Source organism: Pteropus medius, unplaced genomic scaffold, assembly GCF_902729225.1.
Source record: "Pteropus medius unplaced genomic scaffold, Ma_sr-lr_union100, whole genome shotgun sequence".
Classification (NCBI taxonomy): domain Eukaryota; kingdom Metazoa; phylum Chordata; class Mammalia; order Chiroptera; family Pteropodidae; genus Pteropus; species Pteropus medius.
Genome location: NW_024352790.1, coordinates 1,863,837 through 1,889,412, shown reverse-complemented (window position 1 = coordinate 1,889,412; position 25,576 = coordinate 1,863,837). Strand labels below are relative to the sequence as shown.

The window sequence follows — 25,576 nt, the reverse complement described above, 5'->3', positions numbered from 1 at the left end:
TCATAAATTTGAATTTGATCATTAAGTATTTCTAAAGGACATGCTATGCAGAGGGTGCTATAAAAACACACATACACACTAGGCTCAGCTTCTCAGCAATACTTACCGAGGGATCGCATGAGCAGCCAAGGTTACCTCTAGGGGTTCTTGTGAAGGGGCACTGGACTAGGGGGTGGACTTCTTTGGGATGCTTTGGGGTATAAATGGGATTCTTTAGAAGGTGGTTAAGACTTCCATGAGTTCCATTATTAAGAGCAGGTGTCAAATTCAGTAAATCTGCATAATTCCAAGAAGGGTAAAGATTTACTTAAGTTTCTAAATCAAATAAATAGTAGATGTGTACTATGATTCTTATTTTTTAAAATTAACTTTATATGAGTCCTTAATTCTTTATCTAAAATAAAACTATAAAACTCTCTTGGGTTTTAGAGTATTTATGACTATGCTATTCTTAATGGAAATGCTGATGTGTATTGCTGTACTTCTTATAAAAATTTCTGAATTTTAATGTGCATAATAATTATAGTTACCACCTATTGAATGCTTACTATACGTCAATCACCATACTAATATATTTTTCTTATTTAATCCTCAAAACAATTTAATAAGTATTGTCAATATTTGGTAAATGAGTGATCAGAGTACTTTGTCCAAGATCTCAAAGCTAACATAATAGACCGAGGACTCAAAACCAGCTTTGTCCAAGTCTAAGACTCAGGTTCTTAATAGTAATGACAGCAAACACTTATAAAGCACTTACTATATGCCAGGCACTGTTTTAACTGCTTTAGGATCTATTATCTCATTTATGCATATCAGCTCTCAAAAAGAATTATACTCAGGATATATTTAAGGTTTTGCAAATACCCAGTATCATCAGAAAAAGGAAGTAACATTTAAGATGCAATACCTCAACCATAATAGTACTAAGAAGGTACAGAGTAAACCAAGAATATATCTAATGGGTCTGCCTTTGTTTTTACAACCTTGACATTGTCATCCATTCAACTATTATTGCTACCAGAGGTTCCACCTGTTTTGTCTACCTTTCACAGCCCCAAACTCTTTTTCTGGCTTCCACGACTGATCTGATTCAGTTGTCATATAATTAAGCCCAGAGCAGGCAAAGAACCAGGCACCGAAAATGTACAGACCTCCCCTCTCTGGGTTTTGTACTTCACCAGTATGCAGCCTAGTGGAAGAATCAGATAAGTAATCAGAGAGTATGTATGGCATATTTTTTTCATTGACTCTGGGTCAGGAAGAAGAAAAGTAGAAATGTAAGTGTCTGTCTTGCCTCATCATCTCCACAAAGGTGCCCATCATGTGGCCTACTTTTGATCATCCTATTCTAGCTCTATTTTCAGAAGAGATGAAAGTTGCCTGTTCACACTTACCACACATTAAGTTATAAACTTCAATATTTTCAAAGGATTCAACTTCGATGCCATGCTTGAATGCAGGTCCATAGCCAATAAAGAGAGCCTGGATTGGCCAGAAAAGGAAGTTTATCAATTCACTTCAGTGATGTATGTAGTTGGTCAAAAACTATTTTATATTTTCTGTAGTACACATATATAAACTGGTTATGTTAAGATAAAAAGAAAAACACTATGCCGAATGGGCTTTGTAGAATTTTTTTAAACCCCTGTTGCACATATAATGTAAGGACACCTAGAATATTTATCTTAGCTTTACTACAATTTCTGACTTGACCTGCAGAGCAGAATGACAATGAAAGAGATTTTCATCTAAGAAATGGGATATAAACCTCTTCCTGCCCGCCTCACGCAGTGCTGCAGGAATCAAATTACATAATTGTTGTGAATATATTTTTTAAAATCTTAAAGTGCTAGGTAAATTTAAGGTATTATCTTCATTTAGAACGTAAGTTTGATATCCTTTCAAATATTAACCAACTGTCTTTCATTTACTGTGGAGCAACATTCTTAATGAAGCATAATATATGCAAAATAATTATTGGAAATTTAGTAGGAGGTATATGTCACACATTCATGAAATAAGAATATAAAATTTTAACTAAATTCTATTAATTTAATGTCCAAAGGAAAAGAGCTATATGAATGTATATGCTTCATTACTTCTCATTTAAGACATAATCAGTCTGTGTTTTTAAGTCTAAAACTTTATATAGCAGTTTTTCTTTAGATATATCATTTAAAAAATATGTAGTAGGTTTACTCACTTGCATGCTTGAAAATATGTTGTCAGAGCCATGAAATCCACTTCCACAATATTTCCTTTCTGAAGGATTCCTAATTTGGCATAATATGCATTAATAATGTAAAGTCAGTTCATAAAGAAAAATTGATAACTATGGGATTATTTCTATTAATAAAGAATAAGTAACTATTTTGTTACACAAACCAAGAAAAGGTAAATAAAATCACCTGGCTTTGAAAAGCAGTAAAGGGCTGCCTTTATCTTTTATTCTGTAGACGAGTTAACTACAAACAATATGGCATAGAGGGGAAAAAAAAACCACCGGCACTGAGATAGAACTGGTCTTGAACCCTGACTATGCTATTAACTAGCTGTGACTTTGGCAATTTAATTATCTTCTCTTGGTTTCAATTTTGTTATGTTGGGTTGTTTGTAAAAATTAAATGGTTTAACCTAAAGAAATGCTTGGAACATAGTAGATGTTCATTCAATATTAGTTCTCCATGAGAATAAGAACCATCCCTTCTTTCATATTCTTTCAAACACTAAAAGCACAGCTTCCTAATAACGTAGAGACGGTGCAATTCTGTTGACTGAACTCTGGTTTGCTGCTTAGGTTTTGCTTGACAGGGGTATTTATCATCCCTGGTTTCCTGGCAACCATCAAAAGAGTTAATGATCAAGTCTGGAGATGTTAATAACTTAACCATCCAAATAATTTGCTGAACATACCAACAGACTGAGGTTTATTGACGAATTAGTATAACAAGAATGAAAAAAAAAACTGTATAATGATGAAGGTACTTGATCATTATTATAAGGTAAAGAGCTTTAGCCAATTATTTGCTGAACTTTGCTGGACTTATTAGGCATCACTGTAATGTGCAGAAGAGATACAATGGCAAGTGGTATCACAAATATGGAGCATAAGAAATAGTCAATATGGATGTGAGCAGACAGTGCAAGTGCTTCTTAGCTGGGAGTGAACCCCTCTCCCCAGGGCCTTCTGGCAATGTCTGGTGACATTTTCGATAGTCACAACTATATAGAAAGAGCACTTTTTCATTTAGTGTGTAGAAGCCAGGAATGCTTTTAAACATCCCACAATACAGCTCCCTACAACAAAGAATTATCTGATCCAAAATGTCAATAGGCCAAGGTTGAGAACCCCTTATCTAATCTCAAAACACCTCTACTATGTTCATACAGAGTGATTGAGAAAATCACATTTGTGCAGTTTCATATAACAAACAACACTATTGGAAAGGACCCATGGTTACCTTGAATTATTAACAGATCAGGCTAAGTTAACCTGGGAGATTCAGAACTTACAATGCAAGTTGCCACTGAGGGTCCAAATAGAATGTTAAGGGCTCAATCCTGTCACTTTTGGCAAAGTGCAAACGCTTGGGTAAGAATTGTTTCAGGTACGGTTTGAAGTGCTGGTTTGGCTCCCGGCACTGAAATTGTAGAAGGCAAAGAAAAAACATTACTTCCATATTTTTTTAGTATACTTCTCTTGAAAGTGCTTTCTAATTCCATATGAATTTTTCTCACAAACATTTTACCAGCATGCCTAATAAGTAACATGTGGAAAAATAACTGAGTTACTATTTGTATAATGTACGAGTTGGACATTTCCTAGCTGTTGAATATCCTTATTTTTACAGGAAATCATAATCACCATATAGAAGTCCCAGGATGCTTAGACTGTGTCACTAGATTATATCTGAGTTACTACTGATGATCCTATTTTCAAACACTCTTGTAACTACAATTACAAGAATTTTCTCCAAAATTCAATTTTCTATCAAGTAAAAATAAAAAAAAAAACGTAGTATAGATAACTCAGCACTATAACAAAAACTTGCTTTTTAAAAGATAGGCATAAAAAAGACTATGGATCATAATGCTAACAGTATTTATAGCAGAACATGTCTAGGTTTTTTCCTTCTATTGTTTTCGATTATGTATTTCTTGTATTGTCACATAAATTCAACAATACCAATAAATAAATTCTTAAAAACATTCAAACCTAGACTTTTGGGATATGTCCTTAAAGATCTTTAAAACCTACAGAGAATTTAAATGTTGACCCAGACACTCAAAATTCTAATCCTATAATCCTAATAACAAATACTGAAACTTTTTTCCTAAATATATGTTAAACAAAACTAGATAATACAATAATTAGATAATAGAAAAATAAATATACTCACAGAAAGATTTCTGGCAATGCCTTCATAATTAACTGAAGGGAGACAAAGATAAGAATTAATTGTGGATGGTATGTTACAATTAGCAATAAAAATAATACAAAAATTATAGAATGTCAGGCTCAAATCCTATATTTAAAGACCAAAGCAAGTTTCAAAAAGGTCATTCAAATCATTACATATTAGCCATTGATAGGAATAAGACAGATCTTTGGCTACTCCCACCCAAAGTCAGTGAAATTATGCCATATTTGTTAAATGAAAATGCAAGTTACAGAACATCCACCTGTCCATCCATCTGTTCATCCATTTGTGCATCCATTCATATATCTGGCCTTCTATCCATCTACCTGTCCATTCATCTATCCATCTTTCCATTCATATATCTGGCCTTCTATCCATCTACCTGTCCATTCATCTATCCATCTTTCCATTCATATATCTGGCCTTCTATCCATCTGCCTGTCCATTCATCTATCCATCTGTTTGTCCATGCATTCAAATACTCATGCATCCATCTATCTAGATCTAGTACAATTTCACTGTGTAAAAATAAAAATGAATGTTTTATTTATGAATAGCAAATAGCTGAGAAGACACATTCTAAACTCAACAGTGTTTACCTCTAGAGAGGAACTAAGCTATAAATTATGGGGATTTGGGGTGGGGAAACTATTAATTTTTACTTTATATATTTTGATATTCACTGATAATTCCAGATTCAAATAAGAGGGACAAGTAGAATAGTTTTTTATAGTTTTTAGAAGAGACAACAAGTAGAATAGTTTTGAAACTGAATTTGCATAGCAAGCCCTCAGTGTACTTACTTAGCGTACCTTGTGCTACAAATCCAATACTAACTAGCTTCCTAAGATCCTTTTAGCTAGACTTTACATAAATTTGAGAAAATTATCCAGATAAAAGAATATGTACTGTATATAGATTTTATGTATTATGCAAATAGACATAGCTTTTGCTTTAGTTTGGGAAACTTAGGGGCCTAATTGAGTTAAGAGTGTAACTAAACCTCAGCCATCCCATCCTAAACATTTCTGGGGACTTCCATTCCCTCTATAGTTTTCATAAGAGGTCTTACAATAACTGTGTACTACCTTTATACATTTAAAAAAATAGTAATAAAATTTGTCATGCATATAGAGTCACTATGCATATAGATCACTATGTTGATGTACTAAGCTCATCAAATAATATTCTTAGCCATGAATACCAAAGTGGTACGTGGTTAGACTTGTATCCTCACATCTAGCCCCATAAAGTCCCTTTGGGTACAGAAGATAGGCACTGAGACATTTAATCATGAAAAGGAAATTAACTTTAATGGATTCTCTTTAGAGATATAATGATTTAAAGGAATGTCTTCTAAATATAATCATATTCAAAGATAGCATAGAGATAAACTTACATGAATAGTATTTATCTGGGACATCAGAGGGTCTCAATCGAGCTGCAGGTCCATATATAACTTTGATATTTTTAACATCTCCCAGATATTTATTCAGATATACATATTTCTTACAACTGCCTTGTTCCATGCCTAGGTAAAAAAATTCCAAAACACATTGCAACTTTAATTAAAAATTTAACACATAGAACAAAACTTCTTTCATTGCCAGAATTTAATTCAATAAATATGTGCTCAATGCTTGTGTTAGTTAAATATCTAATAGGTAAGACATGGAATTTCAGCTATATTTACTACTTCACTTTAAAAAAAAATCTTTTCCCTTTCCTTCATCCAAAATTAGCTTAATGTTTCTTCTTATTTACATATTATAATATCTTTATACAAGTGAGGAAAATTATCACAGTTTTATACTGAATATGAAAGCCTAGCTATTTTCCCCAAATCACCAAGGATATTAACTGGAGTATAAAAATCGGTCTCATTCCAAGACTGGAGTTTCTTTAGTATAAAACTTTTTCGTACTGTTTCTAGAATAGTTTTCAGTAACTGTTTCTGAAGCAAACAACAATAATAAGAAAAAATGAACAATAAAAAAATCTGTTTTCTGTTTTCTTGTATACACCCCACTTCTGTAGTCCAAAGACTATATAGAACCATGTTATAAAGATCATAGTAAGTAAAAGTGAAATTAAAATTTGCCAAAATTAATATACGCTGCTTCCAAAGTCAGATTTATCATGCTAAAGAAAATAGAAAAGGTACATAATAATCTGTTCAAATTAAATCTAAAATTGTTACAGTAGATTTACCAAAAGTGAATAGGGAAAAAAGAAATTTTTAACTATCCAAATTCCTGGTATAAGACTTTCCCAAATCAGGAGATGGATGTGTTTTGATTGATAGGCTCTTAGATGTCTGTGAATTCTGTATTACATTTCTACTTTCTATAAGAAACTATGTTTTAGAAAAAGAATTAACTTTAAAAATCAGAGGAAATAATAAAACAATAATCAATCAGGCAAAATTGGGGGTGGGGGAGACCATTTAAATTAAAGGGTCAGTGAGGGAAGTAGAGATTACCATGATCTGAAATGAGGATGAGGTTCAGACATCGATGCAAGTCTAGCTCTTTTAGACCATCCATCAGCATGCCAACCATGTTGTCAACCCTCTGCAATGCTCTGATGACCTAAGAAAGAGAACCAATCTTATGTGATGCATTTCACACTAATGGCTAACTCTATATAAAGCTATCTCTGTTAAAAAAGAGAAGGTCAGTGGATGCAAATACTATGATAACTGATTCACATTAGTCAAAGACAAGTTAAGACCATTAACAGAGGAAGGGCCCAAATTCCACAGTGCTTAATTTTAAGTCTTAGAAATGGCATTAGCTGATCTGATTAACTCTCCTTCCCTGAGTTAAGAACACTACTCCTTAGACCAGATCTAACTTAAGCCAAAGTAATACTAGCCCAAATTCATAGTTTTTGGCCAGAAACAAATGTGTTCTCAATTGTCACTTCATTTTCAAAAATTAAGTTCTCTGTATACGTTCTGGTCATTTAAATGTTTACTGTATAAATATAATGTTTTTTAATTTACAAAAATGTTAAAATTATTCATTAAATGCCTATTATAGTTCTATGCACTTAATTTTTAAAAGTAGAACTCCTAGGACTACAACCCATTATTTCCTTATAAGCTGCATGTATTTTGCATATGAATATCACAAGAACATAGAATGGCAAACTGTTTTAGCAAACTGCTTTTAGCATTTCTTTTCCTCTCTTCTTACAAAACCACTTGAGGAAAACTCTTGTGCAGTTTTGCATGTGTTTTCTGTAATGTATCAAATCATTGTTATCTTTATTTACAGTCAGCATATTTTACCGTAATATAAAACAAGCTCTTTCAATATGGTCTTTCAGTCACTCGAAGATATCTAAGCAACATGAATTGGAATTTTCAAGTATTAAGATAAAATGTATTTTTACGTACCAGTAATATTAGAGTTTAACAGTTTACGAGTTAGTGAATATGATTCAAAAGCAATGGGCTCAACCTTGAATGAAGATGAATCAGAAGAGCAAATATTTTGCAAAATCTTTAATGACTTAGAAAAGGCAGCATTGATTTTAGAACTCTTATGATCTGATAATCAAGCAATTACAAAATGATTCTTAGACTTACTTGTGGCCAAACTGATCTAGACATGGGTCTTAGGTGTCAGTGACTTTAGTGAAAGAATGAAAATTATACTAGCATCTGGCCAACTGTTCAAACTGAGATAATAGCTACAGGAAACTTTTCCATCTGATCAAGTATGACATGACCACATTGTTGGTCACACATTTTCCTTATCCCACCTCTAAGAAGGAGCATTTCTGCTTAGTTGAAGGACAGAATCAAAACAAGGACACATGGGTTGCTAACTACGTCGGAGCTGCTAGAAATGGATTTTGCTGGAAAGAATACAGAGTAAATACAGATCCAGGTGAGAGTCAACTTTCTCTTTGCTCTCTTTTATGAGTTGGTACCCAAGAGGAGCCTGTTCTCTAAGAGGGGCAGATTCAGGATAGACCCAGGTAAAGAGAAACCAGAGGAAGGTGGTTTGGGCAGCTGTTCTACATTCGAGTGAGAAAAATAAGCATGCTTTTTCTCTTCCTTCTGCTGTTGCTTAAGCAACAAGCGTTTAGAGCAAGCACTACCCTCAAACACAGGGCTCACAACAGACATGTCAGGCCAGGCTTTCATCTGAACCCTGTGCTAAAGAGCCCTTGAGGTGCACACACTCTCCAGCCTGAGTAACCTGGGCAGGACTGATGGTTAATCTGGAAGTGAAACTCTAGTCATTAAGAAAGAGTGTCTTTTCTTAGTCTTTCATCTCTTGGAATCACATGGGGAAAAAGACAAGAATTCTGAGATTAGGGATCTTGGCAATACCTCTTCTCTTTTTCAATATGACCAATGATATTCACAGAGCCTTACTGTTTCTTTTCATATTGTAAAATGTAAATTTTAAATCTTATATAAAATATAAATTATAAGGTAAGTCAGCTTAGAGGTACAAGGAAAATAGCTCAAATCATTTTCTGTTCCAATGCTTCCTATGCTCTATATAAAATGATATAGACACACAGAAACTGAAAGCAGTATTTGATGTTTTAAAGTGTTGTACCAATTACAAACATAGCCAGGAGTGAAAGAGTGTCAGGTCAAATAAGCTGTTACATTGAGAGCCTTAGTCTATGAGCTGTTTCCCTATCTCTCGTCTCCTAGTAACCACTCAATAAACCAATGATGATTTGAAGTTCTCTATATTTTTGATAAAATCTCCAATCCTTCGATGCCCAAGCTCTGTTGTAAGCATGGTCTCAGATGGTGAGAGATATATCTCCTAAGTTGGAGACTTCATAGGAGGCTTCTTCTGCTATTTGATATATTATCCTACATTTTCCTAGAAAACTGGAATCTTACCTATTTACTGAGTTTTACAAGAACACATAGGTTTTAGGACAATGTAGGGGGAAAGAGAGTGGATAAAGGCTTTGAAATTGAAAATAATGAATTTAATTCATCCTCAGTTAGCACTGTGAAAATATAAACAAAACAATTCCCCCAACTCTTACTTGGATTACAGTGCATTCTTTGGTTTAGTAAAATTGTGTTTAACACTCACTCTTTCCAAAAATCATGGAATCTTACAGAACAGTCTCGTAACCTACTTCAAATCGAGGTTCAGTTAGCTGTTACCAGGTTTAATGAAGTAATCACTGATAAAATGTACTTACTTCACTGCTGACTGGTCCATATGAATGACCTGAAGAATCTGGTTCTTCTAAATACAGAGTGTAAAAGTGTGGTCTAAATCAAACAGTATCAAAATGTAATATTTTATGAACACATTGTAAAAGAGAATAGAAAGAATAATTCAACAAATGATAGTGAACAAAAATAATACAAACACTAGGGTAACATTTCTAAATTTGCTGAGAAATAACTTACAGGTTTTGAGTTCTTCTAAATATGACTAATAATTCACTAAAGAGTTCACTTGGATATAAAACCTCACAGCCAATACCAAAGTTTTCTTGTAGTCTATTTAAAAATATTGTGTAATTTATGTAAAACAAAGGAGTATTTACAATGCATACCTTTCCTTTGTAGGAAGCTGTAGCCATTTAAGAACAGCTAAAATTCTTTCTTCAAATGGTACTGAACTAAAATTAAGAATAACAAAATGAAACAATTGTTCATGTTTAAAATATGTTTTTCTTAAAAAAATTGCATTAAGAAAGACTAAAACAATCAAATACATCAATAGTGTTTGAAGTAATGTAAGAGTTTTATTTGAAAACCCAAAAATGTCTTCCCAACAAAGGAACCAAAGTTAAGTTTTACACATATGAAAGTCGTTACTGGGTTTCAAAATTTGCTTCTATAGTCTCCTTGAGGATATTTTTCCTGTACCTGAGAAAAGCAATTGCTACCAACCACATGTCAATATATTCTCTCACTGATGACTCAGTAAAAGTGGGTAGTAGGCACATGATGAGCAGACAGTTCCCCAGGAACATTTCCTCAGCAGCATTAATAACACTTTCCTCTGAGCACAGGATTTGGTCTATACAACTCCATCAGAATGCGAGTTTGCCCAACCCCAAGTACAGCTGGTTGTGCCAGAGAACTTATGTCACTAATCTTTGAATCCCCCATGCCTAGTACAGAGCGTGGCAATAAAACCTCAGTCATCATCCATGGAATAAAAATAATGGCAAATAATGAGGTGGGAAGAAGCACTGCACTATCCTCAAGTGAACCATAAGAATTAACACTAGCCTAAGATCACCAAAGAAAATCATTGTGCGTTTCTCGTCTGGGATTCATGATCCTTTCTGTTGACCCCCAAATATACTGTTGTATTGATTTTGTGAAATTACCCAAAGAGAGTCTTCCAGGAAAAAAAGTGTTTTTTTCCCTCAATATGTCATGGATTTTGAATATCACAGAGGTTATTCTAATCGGTTTTTCACAGTAGATGGCATATTTACTGAAGTAATTTGGAAATACAAATTCAGAGATGCCATTAATATCTTCTTTTTAATAATATCTCTACACAAGAGTCATTCCTACCTGTGTTCTCTTTAATACTTTCATCTCCTCCTCTAGTTCTTTTTCTTCCTGGAGCTAAGACGGGCAGTACCACCACTCTGAGACCCCTCTACTTTCACCATAACTTCATTTTTTATTCCTGCCCAAAGATCTAAATGCAAACCCCGATACATTACCAAAGCTGTCTAGAAAACCTCTACAAAAAAAACTTGTCTTGTTTTATTATTTACCACCTATCTAAAACTCTTTGAGATGGAGTCCTTATTATGACAAGTCTCATTTTTCAGCCAATATATCACTCAAATGTTAGCACTTATGACTTAATAAAAAAGACAGGCTGAGATAATCTTTATGTAATAGGTCCTAGAAAAAGTATATCTATACATACCCATTATATATTTTATAGATGTCTGGGAAAATTCCATTAATTTCCACATCTGATCCTGGCCAAAAATATGTGCCAGCCTTCAGGCCTTGATATTTAGCTGTGAGCCAAATCTGGGAAAGAAAATTAAGAAAAGTTAGGAAATTATGCAAATATTCATCTCTTAGGAAAATATCTGTTCATGCGATGCCAAGACATTCTTCTAAAGTGCTAGAATGTTTTTGAAGTTAACAAGCTATAGCAGTTAGACAGCAAAATAATCATATATAACAGAAAAGGAGCAAAAAGAATTAAATATTTAGAAATTAAATTAACCTAAAAAATATGGACATAAGTCAGTTGTCAACTCTTACAACTTTTAGAACCATGCCCCTACTTGATAGGTTCCCTATGAAAGAAGAAAAATTCACAAATATACGTGCCTAATTTATTGGCATTTTTACTTATATAACTAACATTTATTAAGCATTTGTTATTGGCAATTACAGATCTAAACAGTATTCCTATCAGCATCCTAGATTATTAATTTAAATAATCCTCACAATCCTCTCATGAGGGTATTAACGTATTATCCACAGTATAGATATGAGAAAACTGAGGCACAGAAAGAATAATTTACCCAAAGTCACAGAACTTTAATTATCAGAGCTAAAATTTGAATTTAGAAACTTTAAATTAAATATCATGCTCTTTTTCCTTCTAAGAGGATTATTAAGACTATCCAAATAGACTTTATAAAATTATTGTAACAATGAAAAAAATTTAAAGGACACATCTAAATTACAGAGAGACCTTCTAAGTTAGCATATGCAAATGAAGTCAAAGTTTACCTCCTTCAGAAATAACTATATTTGTGTAGATTAGAATATTACCCCCACTCACCTACTGCTATATGCTATTAGTACAAGAAGCTAGAATCAAGTAGAAAAGAAAAATGGTTCGGAATAACCCAAACTCAGTTCTGAAATTACTACTATGCTCATCATACAATGACACAAACAGCATTTAGGATTATCAGCATTAGTCTCCATTTACAAAAGAATAGTCACAGACATAGTAAATGAAGTAGGTTATTAAGAGCTCCAGGGAATCTGGCATTTTACTCTGATTGAAACAGATGAGAATAATTAAAGAAACTATTCTAGTAGCTAAAACAAACAAGCAACTCACTGGTTCTCCTTTGTACCACTCAGGATTAAATTTCTCTTTACTCTTAAGTGTAAAGGAAGCATTCATTTTGGGATCATACATTTTATTATCAATTATGCCATGGGATTCTGGATAAAGACCCTAAAAAATATAAAACACATATTTTATGCAAGTTAAGAATGTTTTAATGGTAAAGTCACATAATGATTTCATCAAAGAGAAACAAGTAACCAAAGCTACAAAGAACTTAACACAGCTTACGCAGGAAAAAACAAAACAATGGCTATTGTCAAAACACAACCAATCGCTCAGTATTTTACCTAGCATTTGTATTTTACGTTATGTAATAGTAGATAATAAGGTAGGAATGCTATGGAAAAAGTTCTATATAAAGAGGCAGCCTCCCAAATTTTGAAGGAAGTACACTGTTTTCCTTCTGCATTGCTGAAAAAAACTGCTGCAGAACAAACTTTTTTGGTTTGGTACAAGAAGAGCTTGTATCAACACAAGCTGAAGTATAAATTTTCTTCTTCAACGTTAAGGCCTAGTGAATTCTACATTTTTTTTTCCTGGATTCATATTAAATCTGGAAGCTTTGACTGAAAGAAAAACAGAGCTATAATCCTATCCAGAGTCAGGCAGAGTGAGGGACTTGACTTGCTCAATCACTTATACATCAAGATGATTGGAAAGACAAGTTGAGAACACATGAATGTGAGTTTTGGGGCTCAAATAAATTAAGCTATAAAACTAGTAATAAAAAACAGATCACAAGAATCAGAGATCTTAAAACAAAAGGAAAACCAAGAAATCACTTCTTAGGGTCTTTCATCATCTCTCTTCACAGATGGGAAAATTGAGACTCAGAAGGTAAAGTGACCATTCCAAGGCCAGGGCTAGTTAGTAGCAATGACCAGAACCTAGGTTTCCTCACTTAACTATACAACTGGAAAAGAAATTAATTTTTTTCTGATCTGATATCTAATTAATCCCTTGAAAAATGCTGCATTTACATCTAACTTCTGTGAAGATAGAAAAGTTGAAATGTGGAGCTTACTGTGACAATGCTGTAGTGATTAGGGAAAGTTTTTGTTGGATACACTGGTCTCATGTTTTTAGTATATGTTCCACAGTTTTCTACAGAGGAAAAAAAAGTTAAAGGTTATTAAAAAACTGACATCTGTTTATCTTATTTGGCTTTGGTACCATAGCAGTCTAAATTGTATAAAAAAATTAATCCAGGAGTTTATAACCATATAAAAATTCAGAGTGAATAATAAAGCAACATTGTGTACTCAAATTCAATGTTAAGATTAGAGCAAATTTTTACCTTAGTTAAAAAATAATTTTTTTAAATAATTAAGCCAATGAAATAATTATCCTCTACTTATTAATAACATTAAGTTCCAGATGGACCATTTATAATAATGATGTTTGCTAGATCTTTGTTACTATTTACTGGTTACATATCTAAATTACAAGAGGTAGTAAAACAAAACAAAACAAAACAAAAAACAAAATAACAACAATAAAACTGCACTACTAGCTAAATCTGCAAAATTAAAACAAGGGTGAAGCAGTAGCTGGGTGACAGTGTTCCAATCCATAGATCCAGAAGTAGCTAACTCTGGACACATTCAACACTGCTGAAAGACAAAGGGCATCTTCCAGTTTCAAGTCAAGGAAAGTGCAGAAGTCAGACGGTTCCTGATTTAGCCCTGCTGTCATGCTCCTTGTGTCACGTTCCTCTTCTTTTGCATCTACTATTGGGGAAGAAATATATAACTAACGATACTAGCATTTCAAATACCTCATTGACTGAAAATGTCCTGGGATTGACATGTGTCTCTCTATCACAATGCCTTCCAAATAGCTCATAATATCATATTACATTCCTCAATTATCCAAAGCTAAGTATTAGGCTAACTGTGTATTGATTTCTTTTAAACTTCACATATAGGTCTCTATAGCTCCTTAATTCTGAACTCAGGATGCCATATTTGGTGCATTAAAACAAACTTTCCTCCGAATGGTATCAAAGGGCCAGATTCAAGCTTCAAAGCCCATGGGCCTAGCTGATAAGAACAGAGTGTTCCTTGCCTTTGCAAACTATTTGCTGAAGACTTTTTATGTCAAATGGTCATTTACAAAAACTATTTTATTTCAGGTAGAAATTAAAAACTAAAATTTTTAGAATATTTCCAAAATTATTTTGGCTTGTCACAAAAGACAATAAATGTACACGTCTTTACTGAGAGTAATTTTAATGTTTAAATCAATCTCATATACTCAAGTCTGGTAAATAACATTTTAGAATTCCAGAACACTAAATAGCTGTATTTACATACTTCTATGTCAATCCAGTATTACACTGTAGCTACTTAAATTTGATTACTGATAATGAGCACAATTCTACAGTTTTACACTCATGTATAATTTTTCCTTTTTCAGTAACAATGATTCAAGGGATGCCCATTTTACTGGTGGCTAATATTATTTAAAACTTTGGCATTAATACTAAGAAAAGACTATTCACTATTGCATCAGTAACATAATTGTTTAATTAAGGCCTTGATTGATGCAAAGAAATTGGAAAGATGCTACATGATACTATAGGATAACTAGTGAGCAAATATTCTATGTCTACATTACTAATATCATAACAGAAATACCTTTGATTTTTGAAATTCTATTTTAAGATATAATACTTATTAAATAAATAAAATAATAAATAAATAAAATTTCCAGGAAAGAAATCCAAAATTCTAAGAAAAAAGTACATACTTATATAGCCATTTATATATTTATTTATATTGTTTCTATATATATGCCAGGAGATAAAAATTCTAAGATAATTATATTATCTTAGAAGTCTTTAAAAGATAGCTTCAGAGTAATTACAATATTAAAGGCTAGTTCCTTATCACCACATTCAACTACTTTGCAAAACAGGTTTATCTAGTACTTTTCCAAAAAGCAACTACCTCCCTAGTCTATCTCACTAAAACTGTGACACTCCAATAGTAAACTCTGAAGTTACTCACTTAGTTTGCTAATAACAGGAAGAAGTCCACCCCAGGTATGTAAATATTCTGCCCTGAAACCATCCAAAGAAAATAAGAGGGTAGGAGGCGTTTCAAACCTGGGTAATAAGAAAAAAAAAAAGTTTAAAGAAGTAGAAAGGCACACATCCAGTGCAGATTTTCTCTCTCCTTGGCCACAGATCCAGTGAAGATTTTCCACTGAGGTGGGTACTTAACCTAAAGTAAACAAACAAGCTCAGCAAGCACCTTCATACAGAGTATTTTATAAGCATTTATATTCATATACATGCTTTTATATTTCATTAGATATCTATCATCAGATAGTATTTATTAAGCACGCATACCATTTTGAGCCACCATATAGAGGACAACATTCAGAGTTCCCACTATTCCAAAAGTTAGACCAAATGCTACTAAAAGCTAATACTACTTTCCCAATTTGCAGGAGAATAAATGTTAACAAACAGCATTTTCTAAGTTATATTTTCGTTTCCATTATGTTTTTTTCTGAACAACCACTTTTTAATATTGTCTCAACTTGAATCTAATAGATAACACCTCATATCACATAAATTATATACAAATTTATTTTTTATGTTTAACATAGTTTACATATATTAACATTTAATAGAGAAGTTTGAGAGGTATTCACTAAATTTAAATATATAAACAAAGAAATGATCCAAAGCTAGGAATGAACAAACAATGAGAGTATACATTACCAGAGGGGAGGGGGAAGAAGGGATGTAGATGAGGTAAAAGTGGTCAAATATATGGTGACATTAAAGAACTTAAAATTTTTAAAAATTTTTTAAAAAGAGTGTACAGAGAGAGAGGGAGGAAGGTAAGGAGGGAGGGAAAGAGAGTTAATGCGTGTGGCGTGCAAGTCTAAACAAGGAGGCAAACACACACACACACACACACACACACACACACACACACAGAATAATGATGGACAACTATTACGTGGCTACACCAAAACAGGCATGGTTCAGAAATTTTGCAGCTTCTAATGATATCTGGTACATGGCAGGGGTGTTGAATACCACTGGATTACCATAAAAAAACTTTCCACTGAAAATTTACTCAATAATTTAAAATTTGAAAGCAAATGCTTATCTCACCTTGCCTATCTCCTCCCTAGCTTACTCTCATATACAAACACAAATGAAATAAGAAAATTTCTGTATAATTTACACTAACTGGTACCATAATTTATACTACTGGTTTGTACCATAGCTATTGGACAACTCTGCAGATGCAACTGCAATAGTCTCAATGACCCATATCTATATAAGAGAATTTATACTAAATCAACAGAAAACATAAAACGAGTTTACTGGGCCACTAGGTAAATATACTGGTATAATAATTTCTGGTATAATAAAATGTATTCTAAATTATGATCTTCTTATAAAGAAAGGAGGATTTATATTTTTCCACTGAGTCAACATCACTGAAAAAATAATACACATCTTATAAAGCAAAATTAATTATATACATAAACAAAATAAGCTGAAATACAGATTTAAAATTTTTAATAGTTTGAAAAAATTGTTTTAAAGAGATAAAAATATATTTCTGAAGATGAATAATTCAAATTATATGAGGTAGATCTCATGTGGAGCAAAGCTAAATATATCTAACACCTTTCATAAAATACTTTAAGGATGAAAAGAACAAATACAAATCATAAAAACTATGTAACATCCTAAAATTTATCCCCCAGACATGTTGATTATCCCTAAAATTTATGTATAAAACAAAATACAAAAATAAAAAGCTATAATTTGCTACAAGTTCAACTCTCATAACTCCAAATGAAAAGGGCATCTTTTCCAAAAAGATATAAATACTTCCACCTAACACTCATGAATACCAGTATTAAGATGAAATAATCATGACCTCTCTTTTTTCCACTAGCTTCTACAGTGGGGGTCATGCCATTCTATACCACCAGTGCTAAACATGACTGAGGCCTGATTTAAATCATGTTTAATGAACCAACAAATAATTATTATTATATTTTCTTTTCAATTTAGAAACAGAAAAAAAAAATGTTACTTCTAAAAAAGAAAAAATTTATATCTCAGAATATCATCTTACCCTGCTGGACACTGTGGCTCATTAATGCTCTCACAAGTTTCTTCTACCCAACTTTTCTCACCTAAAATATTTTCAAGAAATAAAATGAGTTGAACACACTTAACAGTAACAACAATTGTGATGCTGGTGATACACATTAGGACAGATTTTAAAAACAAAATGTGTTAACAGATACATAGGAAATATGGAATATGATTCTAGGGAAATATAATGAAAAAGGGGAGGTAATCTGTTTGAAAATAAAAATCTGTTTCCAAAGAGTTAATTGATAGGAAGAAAAAATGAATGTATAATTGCAAGACTAAAACACAATACTTTATTTGTGAGAACATGAAGGCATCTTTTCCAATTGTTAACATTTTTAGCCAAAATTTACAACTCTCATTCTATCTACCCAACAAAATCGTCTGGTATTAAATCCTTGATGTCTTAGTTCTTCTCATAAAGAGCCAAATTCTGTCAAGGAATTTCAAGGAACCCTGTAACACTTAGCCAAGACCTCGTAATAACATTAGTTTATATTATACCCCTAAATCTTTTGCAGTAATTTCACATCTACTCTCTCAATGTATGGCAGACTTTATCTTCATTTTTCACAACAGAACCTGGGACATAGACTTTAGCCAGAACAATCTTTTCATAAATACGGCATTAAATAAATGTGTAACTAATACCAAAATAACATGAGGAAATGAGTGACTATAGATAAAACAAGGTTGGCCATGTGTGATAACAATTATTAAGCTGAATGTGGATACAAGGTTCATTACACATTCTCTCTCCACTAATGTATATGCTTAAAAACAAAATGTTTTAAAAATATTTCTTCAGTTAATATAGTTGGACACTAAATATGACTCAATGTAAAAAATAACACCTATGCAAAACCCAGCTAAAACCTAGGAAGAGGTCAGGTTGCTGTAGAACCTGCTGAGCACATGAAAACCTGACCTCGACAGACAGGGCTGTAGTTGATGCAGCAGTCGCCCTTGTCCCTGCAGTCATCTGTACAGGAGCAGAGGCTTCTGGACAATCTTTTCTCACCACACCTGAATTTGCTGCAAGTCCATATGTGTTCTAGAAATAAATATCAACAAAATTAATTGCATGGTCCAAACTTAACACATCCAAAGTGAAAACTGAATTGTTGTCTTCTGAAGCAAGATCTGTAAAAGACAGTGAACTAGCTCATAACTCGTAATCACTCACAGAAACTGCCACCACAGTGGTCAATCAGAACTAACAGACAGAAAACATGCAGGTAACAATTGTTATTATTTCACTAAAATGCCAGAATCTCACTTTAAAATGTGGACAAACATAATTATCATTATATGATTCATCTATAGATCTTGGCTTCTTCCACCAGCCATTTTTGAGGTTCTCAAATGTTAATCTAAATCTGGCTCAGTCCCATTTAAATATTATTCCATGTAATATGTAGAGAAGCCTACAAAATGAGAAAAATTTCCATGTTCTGATGATTTTATTTTAAAGTTGAAGTGGACATCTAAGAACTCTTGCTTTTATAAGCCCATAATGAAAACATTCACATATTTCAAGTAGACTTTTTGAACTTAGTTTAAACATAAATTAGCCTGTACAGGCTTTCAGCATACATTAAAAATAGGCACAATTTTGCTATCCATAAAATATTTAATGAAATCAAAATATGTAAAAATTTTTTCCTCCAAAAAATCATAAAGGCCAAATTTTTAAAAATCTCAAATGAGTGAGGCAAATCACATACCTAAAAGATGCAGAACATTGCTTTGATCTTTCACTGCTAAAGCCTATATTCCATTTTTTTCCACTGCACATTTTTACCTGGTTCTATACATGTCTCCTGGTAATCTAGACAGCAGTTTCCAAGCTCAACGCAAGCAACATCACAGCGACAGTTTCCAAACGTTCTTTCAAAACAGCGACCTTTGCAACTTTTAACTGAAAATATTAAATAATGAGTTAGATGTTTCTAATCATTATATGATTACAAAGCAAACATCAACTAATAGATCTAAGTAGCATGTAAATTCAAATACTACTTTAGAAAACACAAATGGGATAATAAAGATTCTTACCTAAGACTCTTTTCACAAATACACAAAGTACCACAAATATAAGGTCACCTTATTCACATAGTTTGTGATTTTATCTCTTGCCATAGAAAAGAGAATTTTTATCTTTTATTTATTATAAATCCTACTGATAAGACTCAAATACCAATGTATGGTAAAGAAAAATCAAACTAAGGATTTGTGAATATATTATGCTTTGAAAATTTTAGCTTAAATAGCCATGGCATTCTCTAAAATTTCAAAATGTGAGAAAATATTTTAAAAGTGATAATCTATGAATATTTCAGAAAGAGCAAGAATATCTGACTTACCTCACTCTCAGTTTTGAAGTAATGTATTTGTGCAGAACACACAAATTCTGTGGGACTGTCCCTTCCCCCATCACCTTACACATCCATTTCACCTTCAGATCCAGCCTGGCTCTCTCTGAGAAGCCTATCCAAACTCCCCAGCCTAGGTCCATTTTCTTTTTTTTCCAGCTTTTTAAAAACCCTGGCCTTCTCCTCCATCACTTAATTTTATTTATGAGTAGATTACTTGGTTAGTCTCCCTGTCTCACACTAGACCACCAACTTCTTTAAAAAAAGACAATACCAGGATTTAGTTCAGTGCACTGTTATGACACCCAGCAAGATAAATGGCATATAGTTGGTACCAGTTAAGTTTCTGTTAAATGGATAAATGGCAGAAAGGGAAGGAAAATACTTTTCTTTAAAAAAAAAACAAAGATTTTATATTGTAACTCTTTACTAGATTTTTGGAATAAGCTAGGTTTCTATTAGATTACTGAAAAATCAGGATGATGAAGGGGAAAAAAATCCACTTGTAAAATAATGGAAGTCCAATAGAAAAAGGAATAATCTTACCTCTTGACTTTAATAGTTTTCTGACCCAACAAGACATTGCCATAAAATTTAACTCACAGGACACTAAGAAATTCTTCAATTTTAAGGCTATAAAATGACAATAACAATTTCTAGGGTCAGAAGTACTTATTTTCCTGATCCAGGGTAGGGCAATGTTATTAGAATAATAGTTATTATTTGAAGCTCATTAATAGGCACCTAGTGATTTTTTAAAATACTATGCATACTATGTTATCTTTGGATTAAAATTGCTATTTTTAACCCTTCAGTTTTACTGAACTAAAGGTAAATTACTTCATGCCTAAAAACTACACAGGTGAACACTAAAGTCTGTAGCTTAATTTTGTTAAACTTTGGTACCTTTGCTATAAATACAGGCATACCTTGTTTTATTGTGCTTCGTTTTATTGCGGTTCACACATGCTGCATCTTTAACAAACTGAAGGCAAGACCCTCAACCAGTAAAAAGATTATAATTTGCTATACTGCAGTGGTCTGGCACCAAACCTGCAATATTTCTGAGGTATGCCTGTAGATTATGGACTAAACACATAAAGTTACTGTATTTCTTCATTTTAACAATAAATGATAGCTTAACAATCACCAAATTTTTAAATAACCATTGTTACAATTACAGAAGAAGTGAGGAGGAAGAAAATTTGTTCAATTTTCAAAACTGAATTTCCTAGGAACACCATCGATGATTTTACACAGGTTAGAAAAAACAAACCTCCCTCAGAGGCAAATAATGACTACTACGATGTACTATGATTCAGAAGTTTATTACTTATAATGATCTTATCAATGCCGGATAATTCTACACTCGATATAAAGAAAAAAAAAATATGCAGAAGCTTAAAAATACCACTATCTCTTTGAAACTACCAATGTCCATAATTTTAAAAGCCTTAAGTGTAGGGAAAGATAAGCTTCTGGTTGCCCAGGGATGCTAACTTGTCACCTTATAACTTCCTAGGCTGCTTCAGCAACTGCTTGGGGAGAAAGGGTGTCCTAGGAGCGCCAAGAGGAAGTCAGGGAGAAGGCTCCAGGAGCTCGGCACCAGACTCTGTCGGCCATGTCTCCTTGTTTGCTTCTTTGTTCTAGACAGCTTTATTTTCTGTTAATTTGCTCTTTTGTTTGTTTGGTTGGTTGACTGGTTGCTTTTTCAGTCATAGCTCCTCTTCATTGTTTTGAAATGAAGTTTTGCAAGTAAAAAATACTATATGAAAATTATAGAAGAGCTTGAAGAAGAAGGATCAAAGCAGCATCAAATCTGCAATATCTGAGTACCCATAGGATTCGGACATGCTTACCTTGATCACATTCTGAAGAAGGCTGAATATCTCACACACACACACACACACACATACACACACACACACACAGTGTACTAATTACCTTCTTTGGCACAGCTTGGTTTCAATCCAAATATACAACCAAGGATTATTGTCAACACACAGACTGACAATACCTGTGGGGAGAAAAAAGAAAGTTATAAAGCTTCAAAACCTTTATTTCTTCAAATATTTTGTTTTTTCAAATGTTTCTAAACTTGCTGGTGCTACTCCGTTTCCTGATCAGGGTGCTGCTGGTCACAGGAATATGTTCACTTTGTGAACATTCAAACTACACACTTACAATTTACATACTTTACTATATACATGTTATACTTCAACAAAAGGTTTACTTAAATGTTACCAAGCGAATCTATGCCATCCGAGGTTAATGTTGCCAGAAATTTCCCAGTAGATGTAAATGGATCTTGTCAGAGAATTTGTAGTAATTAAGGGAGAGAGAGAGAAAAATCTATTTAGAGACTCAATTTCCTATTTGTTAATCTATAAAAGGCAGTACCAGATTAGATGCCTTTTTTAAAGCAGTTTAACTACACAAAATATCCTCATATGCACTATGTCAGCTTGTGGAATGAGCAGTGGAGAGGGTTAGGTGACTGCATCTCAGGTCCAAATGTTCACACCAACTGGTTGTATGATATGAGGCAAATCACTTAAGCATTCTAGACAGCAGTTTATTCACTGAAAAACTAAACAGTTGGACTAGATGGATCTCAAAAAAAAATCTTTCCAGCTCTAACATTTGGCCACTGTCTCATTTTACGCTCTTATGGCATTCAACATTTTAAACTAAGTGGATATACCATACAACTCCAAAGAACAATGACAGAATTTTTATTTGTGAGTTAGAAGAAAAAGAAGAAGAATCCATAAAACAATTCTCAATATTTTTAGTGGGATGCAGTGTTTTGGGCAGCTCTCTGAAATGCCACATTGCCAATTCAACAAAATATGCAGTGAATATCAACTATGTGTAAGGACTATGCTATGCATTGAAGGAAAGAATAAGCGATACCTCAGGAAGCTTCTATTTGTGTGGGAAAAGGTAAAAACAGCATAAATGGCTCATATTTGGTAGGACCTACAAAGCAGTTGCAAAGTTCTCTAGTTGTTTAAAGGAGAAAGGTTGGAGGGGTTAGGGAGAGGGAGATCAGAAAGTGCATCATAGAGAAATCCTTTGGGCTGGGCTTGAAAGAGGGAAATCATGATATGATATTGCAAGAGTTGAGGGAAGGCGAGAGAGGACAGAGCAGAGCAAAATTCTAGGAGGAAGGCCAGCAAAAGAAAAGGCTCAAAGGAAGGAAGGCTAATGGAAGGTGGCAGATGAATAATGAGAAGCTGTTTCGGCTGGAACAAAGAAAATGCAAAAGGGAATGGACATGGACACAGGGTCGAGGTATGGAAAGGTGTAGTGGTATTTCCCAAAAGCCAAGATGAAGACATAAAGAGACGGGAGAAATGGGTGAATGGGGCAGGGTGGATGGTGGGTAGCGGCTTTTATGAACACATTCCTTCAAATAAAACATTCAGTATTGACCACATGCCAGTCTCAAGGTGAAGTACTGGCTATTCAGTAATAAAACAAACATAACCTATGTCCTCGAGGTGCCTATTTTCAAATGACTGCAAGAACTAAGAGGAGAGGAATGGTAAATAAACTGAAGGAGCTGGTCTAACTTATTTCAAAACGGAACAATTAAAGAAATGGAGAGCAAGAGTATAGTGAGTCTAAAACACAACAAGATCTAGGCCAGTACTTTTTTTTTTAGGAAATCAAAAACCTAAGTGGATATATGTCCATTAAAATAGGAAATCATCAGAAGAGCTTGAACAAATAGGTAAAATAACAGCAGAGGCAGACCGGGTATCAGAAGAGAGTACAAATGGAGTCTCCTAAACCTTTGACTGTGGTCTAAACTGACACAAACACACAGAAGCATAAGGTTAAAGTATCTATCAAAAATATTAAAAACTCCCTTACAGTAAAACTAACCTATATTTAATACCTTGTAATTTAAAACATGGAGTATTAAAGTTTTATTTCTATTTTTGTAATAAACTTATCAAGAAGAGTTTGCACAGTACTTTATCGTCTTCTCATCACATAACTTACAATACAGAGTGAGAATCTTTTCTAAGCCTTGGTGAATTGTCACATTCCTTTCTAATTTTAGATAAGTTTCCAATGTGTTAACCTTTGCACTTTCAATATGAGACATCTTCAAGAGTTCCTGTAATATGAATTTTTGTGCCCGTGTCACTTCCTTTGGGACATTTTCATCATTTTTATCGAAACCATGCTCCTTACTTAGTACAATAAATTCTCCATCACTAAATTCCTCTGGCCACATATCTAGAGTCTATTCAACAGCAACAGTGCTAACATTCCCACAGTTAGCTATTTCTTCCAAAATCCCATTTATATTCAATTTGAATTTCACTTCCAACATTATCACTTTTCTATTCTTTACTGCGCTTTCATCTTCATCAGCCAATTCCCTCTTTCAATTATCCACCTCTATGAAATGTCGTGTAGGCTTACCACTGGAAGACAAAGAAGTAATTCAACTATCTGCTTTGCTCTCTGTGCTAAACTGATCAACAGATATATAATTACCAATCACTGACAGACTTTGGAAGAAGTGACATTGGTCACTGACCACACTACAATATGCATTTACATACGTAATGGTTTGTGGACTGAAAAACTAGCAGCAAAGATTGAACTTTATACAACTACGGTTAATAAATCTTGGCAATTGAAAATTCGAACCATATTGTTGGGGCACAGGTGTTAAACTATGGTAACTGAAACTGTGCATGTCAGAGTCATACAAAGCTATAACTGCCTATACCCTCACAAGTGAGTAAGACAGGTGTCCAAGGATGTTTATTTCAAAATAGTTTGAATGAATTCATTAAAACAACAACAACAACAAGAACCAGATACAGCCTAAGCTCATTTTGAGAGACTGGTTTAATAAGTCATGTTTAATCTATAAAATGACATATTCTCATGGGGTTAGCCTCAAAGATAGGGGTGTCAGAAGAAGTTTGAGAAAAAGACACACACACAAAAAAGAAAAAAAACCTGAGATGTAACCATAAGAAACTGATGGAAGCAGTTGATGACAGACCTTTTCCATTTTCTTGGATAAGTAAGAAGCATCTGCAGGAAGTGAGAAAGTCAAGCTGGTGCTCTGAAGCAATAGAGGGGGCTTAGGACATTCCATGAGAAGGATGGCAGCACATCAGTGGGGACGAAGGAGACTGAGTCAACAAGGGAAGAGAGAAGATTCTCAAGCTCTGGGAGGCCAGCTTCACCTGAGATCATGGATTATAATGGACCCAAATGGCCTAGACATCCAGGAGTGGCAGTGGGGGAATGGAATAAAGAGATAACATGGCATGGGGAGGTGGGAAGGAAAACAGAGCAGAAAAGGGGACAAAAAAAGTCAAGGAGTGGATGCAATGGCTGAACAGGGTAAGGACCACAGGGACATGGGTATCTGAATAGAGAAATAGGAGAAGAGAAGAGGTCAAGGGTGTGAGGAACTGGGAAAGAGAGAGCAAGCAAGGGAGGAAGAAGAACCAAAGTTATAAGCCCAGAAAGGAATTTCAGAATCTGAGTTCTCTGAAGTAGGACAGAATG

The 25,576-nt window shown here is 33.6% G+C and overlaps 1 protein-coding gene across 1 annotated transcript in view; it reads right to left on the bottom strand.

Annotated features, from left to right (window-relative positions):
- The window catches only part of ENPP1 (ectonucleotide pyrophosphatase/phosphodiesterase 1), a 57,926-nt gene that overhangs the window by 13,919 nt on the left and 18,431 nt on the right, over nt 1–25,576 (bottom strand). Inside the window, exons 2-18 of the mRNA XM_039849951.1 lie at nt 21,968–22,040; nt 19,453–19,569; nt 18,577–18,702; nt 17,626–17,686; nt 15,520–15,617; nt 13,533–13,612; nt 12,497–12,616; nt 11,330–11,439; nt 9,984–10,049; nt 9,621–9,693; nt 6,907–7,015; nt 5,824–5,955; nt 4,404–4,435; nt 3,517–3,644; nt 2,207–2,276; nt 1,398–1,485; nt 107–276 (exon numbers count right to left, since the gene is read on the bottom strand). Coding sequence (XP_039705885.1) covers nt 107–276; nt 1,398–1,485; nt 2,207–2,276; nt 3,517–3,644; nt 4,404–4,435; nt 5,824–5,955; nt 6,907–7,015; nt 9,621–9,693; nt 9,984–10,049; nt 11,330–11,439; nt 12,497–12,616; nt 13,533–13,612; nt 15,520–15,617; nt 17,626–17,686; nt 18,577–18,702; nt 19,453–19,569; nt 21,968–22,040 — 1,653 coding nt within the window. The remainder of the gene's footprint in view (nt 1–106; nt 277–1,397; nt 1,486–2,206; nt 2,277–3,516; nt 3,645–4,403; nt 4,436–5,823; nt 5,956–6,906; nt 7,016–9,620; nt 9,694–9,983; nt 10,050–11,329; nt 11,440–12,496; nt 12,617–13,532; nt 13,613–15,519; nt 15,618–17,625; nt 17,687–18,576; nt 18,703–19,452; nt 19,570–21,967; nt 22,041–25,576) is intronic.